The sequence below is a fragment of the Myxine glutinosa genome, chromosome 8 (assembly GCF_964187855.1).
Source record: "Myxine glutinosa chromosome 8, kmMyxGlut1.1, whole genome shotgun sequence".
Taxonomy (NCBI): domain Eukaryota; kingdom Metazoa; phylum Chordata; class Myxini; order Myxiniformes; family Myxinidae; genus Myxine; species Myxine glutinosa.
In genome coordinates, this window is record NC_136268.1 from 79,458,908 (window position 1) to 79,466,697 (window position 7,790).

Consider the following 7,790-nt stretch of genomic DNA (forward strand, 5'->3'; position numbering starts at 1 on the left):
AGATAGAGAGGATTTTCCAGAGAGTCGGAGAGATCATTGATAAAGACCAGAAAAAGCACAGGGCCCAGAACACTGCCTTGGGGAACTCCAGCCTGAACAGGAAGGGGAGATGAGAGAAATCCATTCAGGGCCACACGTTGACTACGACCAGAGAGGAAGTCCGCAAGCCATGCATGGAGATTTCCATGGATACCATAGGAGGAGAGTTTGGTGAGCAGAGCTGGGTGCCAGACCGTATCGAAGGCACGTGATATGTCGAGGGAGACAGCTCTGATTTCCTGTTTGGCATTGAGGACCTCCATCCATTGTTGAGACAGCAGAAGCAGCATGTCCAGAGTAGAGTGACCTGGTCTGAAACCAAAAATGTTGAATTATGTTGAAAAAGTCCAAACTTTACATGTGGTGTATTTACTTTTTCATGTGACTGGATATCGTTTTTGGCCCGTTCACTCAATGTTGAAGAATCACTTTAAAATTCTCAGATCCAGATCCGAACCCGGATCTTCACCAAAATCGAATCATTTCGTCCTTGTCACATACCCAACTCTTCACCAAATCTCATCCGAATCCGTCCATAACTATTTGAGATATCCTGTTGACAAACAGACAAACAGACAGGGGTGAAAACATAACCTCCATCCACCTTCGGTTGCGTAGGTAATTAAACATTTTAGGCAGATCAACTCCTTCGGACAACGTTTTATTTTTCCTTCTCAACAGACTCGCTCAAATACAACCGGCCATAGGTGCAGATTCTGTTCTAAGTAATGTACAAGCATGGGTTTTGCCGACATATTTTGCACTCCTCTTTGCATTTCAGCTTGTCCCTTTCGATCATACAATCTTGGTGGAATCAGAAATAATGAATAATTGACACGTCTCCTTCTCATGTAATGGACGGCATGACCTTTCGTTCTTGCTGTATGGAATGTGTGTATTAAATATGTATGATAATTGGATCGTGATTGGTATTTCTGTAAATGTGACACGTTGTGCAGAGACCTTTTAAAAATAAAAAATAAAAAGATGCGAATTATTATTTTGTTCGTATTTTTACATTGGTCGCTTGCATTGCATATATGTACAAAAACTTGCTCTTCAGAGCCTCCTCCCCCACCCCCCCCCCCCACCCCCCTCGGCCTAAAAGTTGTGATCATTTTTAGAATGGGTTGATTGAGATGATGATGTTTGTGTTATCAGCCAAATTATTGTACGTTGGACATCACCAATATGTGATCTGACGTTCAATAATAATGAATTGGTCAAAATGTCATGACGCATTAATCTGAAAATGCTCAAACTTTTCTATTGAAACAGTTACATTTTATCTTGCTACACTTTTGGGTATCTTTTGTACATTTTGAGTATATATTGGTATATGATATTTTTTTTTATTGTCTTTATTACCCTGCACTCGCGAAGTGAAATGCAGGGTTAAGCATTCGGGTCCGTCCGTACGTCGTACGTGCGTACGTCGTGCAACGTCGTACGTACGTACGTGCGTGTCTGCATTTTAAAAATTCTTTTTCTTGGCAACCGTTGGTCCGATTGACGAAATTGTCACCATAGGAGGGAATCCTCCTGTAGAATATTTTAGTGAATATTATGACGTCACAGGTCACGTGGTACAGGCGCCATCTTGGAAAAACCAAAAACGTTGCACAGAAATAATTGAGGCAGGTCTCATTGCATCCGCAGTTCAATGGAATACTGTCCCCCCCCCCCCCCCCCCCCCTCACCTCCCCTCTGGGCTGGTGCTCCTGCCTCACACCTAGCTTGGCTTCACGCTGTTGAAACCAAAGCTTTCAGAATCATTGGAATCTCCTGCGATGAAGCTAACTCCGAGGGCCTTTCACTCACTCACCGCAGGCAGGTTGGTGGTCTTTATGTCTTCTACCGACTCCTCTCCGGCCTTGCTCCCCCAGCTCTCTCTGTGCTCTGTCCCACAAATATTCCAACAGGTCGCACAAGATCTGCCAGCAACCCTCTTATGGTTAAACTGCCAAAATCTAGGCTCTCTGCTCACCTTCACTATTTCATTCCCCTTTTCTCCTGCCTCTGGAACAAACTCCCCCACTCCCTTCAATCCCACTCCTCCCTCCAGGTCTTTAAAACAGCTGTTCACCACCATCTCTTGTCTTCCCCCATCCAAAACCTTGATATTTTCTACCCCCGCTAATTCATCCCAGATACACTTTTTTGAAATTCCAACTTCTTTCCTGGAAGTCCTTGCAGTGTCCATATGTTTTATACCTCTCCCACCTCCCCCCATGCCCTCTCCCTCCCACAGTTCTCTCGATGTCCCTGCTCTCAAATGTTGTGTTTGTGTCCTTCCCCCTCTCTCCCCATCTTGTCTACCGCTCCCCTTATTTTTTGTGTTTTATGTGTCGGTTTGACTTTTTGTGTGATTAATGTTAGCTCTTCCACGAGCCTCGATCTGGCATACAAAAAAAAAAAAGAAAAAAAAAAAGAACTCTCCATGCACAATAATATATGGGAATGATGATGACATAGCTGCCGCCGTTATGACATCATAATTCGACAAGTAAAAAACATTATCCGATCAGGATGAAATTTATTGAGCATCTTCTCGGTATAAATTGATGCAGAAATAAAATTATAATGACGTCGTAGGTCACGTGGTTCGGACGCCATATTGTTTTGAGTGATAAACCAAGAAAATCCAATTTTTCTCCAAAACGACTGAACAGATTGAAGCCAAACTTTGCAGGCAGAATCGCATACCCAGGACGAACAAAAAGGTCAACGAAAATGACATCATGCGTCACATGGTTTCAGAGTTATGACGTTTTAAAATGAAGTGTAACATGTGTGCAAAATGACAAATTTTTGTCATTGCAAAAAGGCTTCCCCTGATGCCTGCAAGAATCCTGTCGCTTGATAAAGAGTACATGTATTGAAGTTGCACGGGTGGTAAATGGTGGTAATTGACAGCACGCGCTTCCTTGTTATGACAGTTATATTGGGTTTGTGGACATGTTATGATTTTAATTCATGAATCCTTAAGCTATGTAAGTGTAATAGTTTTGCTTAAGCTGAATTTTGAGCGAAATTTAGTCAACATCATTGCCAGGAGGTGTTTGGCGGCCATTTTGAAATTATGCAAATTAGGTATATTCAAAAGGGGTTGGTTATGGTTCCAATGAATAGCTTGCTATCAAAAACCCATACATAGACACCAAAATCAGCCGAATATCACACTTACTTCTAAAGTTAGACCAATTTAACCAATTTTGGTTTATACCGCTTTTTGGGGTAGGGGTAACCTTTGTTAACATTTGACCCCACTGTCACTATACAATATAATGAATCATAAATATGATGCATGGAATTATTAAAGGGCTTCATAAGGAAGCTTCTGACAAATTTTGGTTGCTTTATCTACATAATTGGGTGTATGAGAGGTGATCGGATTTTGAGCGCCTTTCAAACTGAAAGTGATTTTTGGAGAAAAAAAAGCTAAATGACGGTTTTTTTTTCTAAAAAAGACAGTTTATAGTATTGAACCATGCTAAAAATGTGTTAGTTATGTCTAAACATGATAAATAAATGTTACATTTGAATCTAAAGCTGCCTACTCTTGAATTATTCCATGAAAACTGAATTTTGCTATTTCGGCTAATTGGCCTCAAGTCATAATCACGTATTGGGGTGTGCAGAAAAAACGTACTTGATCTGGGAGTGTTACCCAGATTTTTTCCAAGGGTCTCAACATATAGAACAGGAAAATCAAAAGTTTGGCAGTAGAAGAGAGATGTACACAAGCAACCCCCCAGAGCCAGGAGTATATACAAAAATAGTACATTTCATCGGTTAGGAGGTACAAAAAGGAACACTACCAACATGTGATAGAATGAGGCCTTCAAAATAACTATTCCATGCCAAAACTCCATCAACAGACTGGGTCAGCATTATAGAGGAGAAGCTTTCCTTCATATCACTAGCATCGGCACTCTAGGTGTGCCTCCCCCGCCTATGAGGGTTTGTGCGTTTCTATTCTCTGTATAATATAGTGTATGCACGTCTAAAAATCACAGAAGAAAAAAACAGCCGGGATAATCTCCACCAAATTTTGTAAACGTGCTGGGGCTACCCAGGGTAGGGTCAGGGGTAGAACCAACAAGGCACTGCACGGGAAAACAATGCGTAGGGGTTCTGACACATGCGCATTGAAAATGTTGAAATCTTGTAAATAATTTCGTTTGTGTGTTTTTTGTGCGTATGTTTGTTTCTATTTCACGGTGGAAACCACCGCTGGGAAAAGCTCAACGAGCCAGGCAGCACTCGGAACCCCCCCCCCCCCCCCCACAACCATGGTAGCCCCTGCTAGTATGCAAAAAAAATTTGGTTACAACGATCTGATGGAATAGTGAATTTTCACATGTCTTGCAAAAGTTCAAATTTTTACATTTCACGTAGGTACCTAAAATACCTACCTTCAGCAGCGGTGTTACCTTCTACGTTGATTAGGGACCTAAAGCTGGAAATAAATAATTGCAACAACAACTTGAAGAGAAAAAAAATCCTGGAAGAGGAAACTCAACGAGACAATATCGGGTAAGACAACCCCGGAGAGAGCATGTGAGTGCACCTACCAAGTTGCAGAAGCGCTCGCGTTGATGCCCGCAGGTCGCATCCATAGGATCGACATGAACCTGTGACAAGCGACCCAGATCGACGCTCTCGGGCCGACAGGCAGCCAGCTCCCAGGTGTCTGTACCCCGTTCAACGTCCCATCCGACAGCCCGTCGGCAGGTGTCATAGTGAGCGAGCGCAACACCTCCACAGTGGGACAGTGCAAGGCACATGGCGAGCACGAGCCAGGTGGGGCCCGGGAGCGTGAACCGAGCCAAACGAGTCTCCGAGAGTTGATCCAGAGAAATAGCAAAGTCTTTGATGGTTGAACCAGTACGGAGAGTGGAAGTTTGATTCCCTCGCATCCTCCTAGTTCTTCCTGCTGAACCCATGATTTTGGAGTTTTGTTCTTCAAACTCTCACACTATAGGCTACTGGGTACCCTGAAAGTTATAACCCCTCCATAATTGTGGAGGAATTTGCCCGTCCTAGGGATGAGTTATTTGCCAATAGACTTTAACGACATCTATTTCAATTGTGTTAACTGTATATTTACACACTAACTTCAAGGAAATTATAGTCCTGTTGTCCTTTTTATGCTAAGGCCAGGTTGGTTCATCCCTCGATATTCCTCTATAGATTCCTTCCCAAAGAGCGCTGCCGTTCATCACGCTAAACATGAGGGAATGCCGTGCAACTTGGACCTCAGACCTTGGAGGTGTTCCACAATCCTTTCAGTGCGGCGACCGTGCACTTTCTCTGCTTGTCTGCAAAAAATCTCGTTTATGGGCATCGCCCAAAACCCTGGCCCAAGCCGAGAGTCTGGAAAACACCGGAGCATCATCTTAGTGAGAGCTGCTCTGAAAGGTTTCACCGACGTGCTAAACATGGAATTTGCAAAAGCAAGTGCCTCCAGAAGTCTTAGTTTCAATCTGCTAACTCAAAATAGAAAAGTTGGATCCCCGTGAAACTTTGCTTTCTCGATGTGTGTTGAAACATGAAGAATCCATTGAAGCTCCTTTTGCACGGGACGAGCGACAAGACGTTGAGGATGTCCCATGAATCGATGGCTTTGACTATGCACTCGAACAAGCAGGGATTCACCTCCCCATTCCTGCAGAATGCACAAGACACGAAGATCATTCAGTCACAACCCATGGAAACAAAGGTTCACAAACAAACCTCATTTGTAGTTGCAATTAGAGGCGTTGCAGCGGAAAGGTCAACTCGGCAGACCTTGCATGCAACGAGTGCAAATAGGGTATAACAGCAGGGGCGTTGAAATAGGAGGTTCGGCGAACATAGAAAAGCTCATGAAGAAACATTGTGCGTAGGCTCAATCAGGTATGGAAGTTAGAACGTTGCTGTTCCTGTTTACAAACCTGCGAATCATCACACCATGGACCACACCTCGGGTATTTAAGGTATTGTAAAGGGTATCGACACATCGAGTATTAGCTCTAGGAAAACCGTGCGAGTCCCCGAGCACAAGAACCACGCAGTTGAGCACTCCAAGGATTAAACAAGATTTATTCGAAGCCTGACACTTGGGCAAAGTTATGTTTATACCATAACCGTTCCTATTGACCTGCGATACAACGTTTTGACAGCAGCACCGTTCAGATATCTTGCCTCTCATCAATCACCTTTACAATGTAAGTATGGTGCAACCACACCTAGACGCTCCACAAACCTTCTCGGTAGGTCCCTCCGCAAGAACAGCCTTCTCTTCCTTGTACCATGGGTTAAGGGACCCCAGAGGACTCTTTAAAGGCTCGTTTGAAATCCCAATTCCATCTGGATGCGCATTCAAGCGGGAGCCCTATGGATCGAAGGGTTGACTGTGCACGCCCTTTTTATATTTAAAATAAAAAATTCACCCCATAGCCCATCTCAGAGAGTATTCTTGCACCACTGCACTTGTAAGCCCCTATCTTTGAACTTCTGAGCATTTCCATTCCTCCATGTCCCTCCCACAACAGGTCTCCACCCACTATAGGCAGGCAAGTGATGTTCGAAAATTAAGAACTTTCAAGAAATTTGTTGGGTCAATATAGAAACTATATTGATAGATATTATTGATGTGTTAAGTGTGTTTAGTTTGCAAAATAAGAACATGACAGGAAAAATAAAGGCCGAGGAAGTAACCTGGAGAACCACGCAACGAATACACAAACCCCGAAAGATCTCATTTAATTCCAAATCGATTACGGTTGCTCTTCATAGCCAAGGATGGTCCTTCACAAATGACCTGTGAACGCCTGGGTCCGTGAATTTGTTTACGGTGTTGGAGGTGCAACTTGAACAGCAACCACGTTCAGATAGTCCAACCTGATATCAAGGACTATCCAGAAGAACAGACCACCTGCTGCAGTTGAGGTCCAGGAATTTGGAATTTGTTCTGGGTGGAGACAATATCTCGTCTACTCTTCCTCCAAACACACCATGGGATTTTTAGCATACACAAACCAGAACGACACTTAGTGGAGAGCATACCTCTGCCAGGCTGAACAGTTTACGTTTTGTATCCCCTGATAGGCCACGTCTGTATCAGGACCTGAACCAAAATGTAATCGGCTTGTTCTTGTCACCTAGCCAACTCATCCACCTAGTTTTGTAATAACCCGTCCACAACTTTTTGAAATATCATGCTTTAATAATATATAGTTTTTGGCCCCATCTCTCAATAGTGAAGAAACACTTCAAATAAATAAATTATAATCATATCTGGATATGGATCTTCACCAAAATTGAATCAATTCCTCCTTGTCACACACACTCAACCTGTGCACCAAGTTTCGTCTGAATACATCCTAAAGTTTTTTGAGATATCCTGTTCACAGACAAACAGACAAACAGACAGGGGTGAAAACGTAACCTCTATCCACCTTTGGCGGCAGAGGTAAATAATGCTCAGAGCAGTTCAGTCATGTTATCGGCAAAAAATGAGCGCCTGCGGTCGTTGTTGAGACAGGATCGGATGAAATGCCAGTGGCAGATGCTCGCAGAAGGGGGTTTCTAATTCGGAGACATCTCGATGATATCGCAACTTTGTGATGCACTGCCCTGTCTGTCTGCGAGGCACAAAGTTGACAGGTTTGTAGGCAGGTCGAGATTGGAACCCAGCCGAGACAGCTCAAATGTAAGTACGCTACTTCTGCATCACCATGTCAGACGTTACTCATAATAAAAGA

General features: G+C 43.4%; 1 protein-coding gene across 2 annotated transcripts in view; it reads right to left on the reverse strand.

Annotated features, from left to right (window-relative positions):
- LOC137432617 (netrin-G1-like) overlaps nucleotides 1-7,790 on the reverse strand; it is a 377,178-nt gene that overhangs the window by 365,278 nt on the left and 4,110 nt on the right. For both annotated transcript variants that reach the window (XR_013624331.1, XM_068124685.2), the window contains exon 2: nucleotides 4,617-5,710. Coding sequence is in view for 1 of the 2 variants with exons in the window: in XM_068124685.2 (XP_067980786.1) it covers nucleotides 4,617-4,988 (372 nt within the window). In the remaining variant the exon portion in view is untranslated. The remainder of the gene's footprint in view (nucleotides 1-4,616; nucleotides 5,711-7,790) is intronic.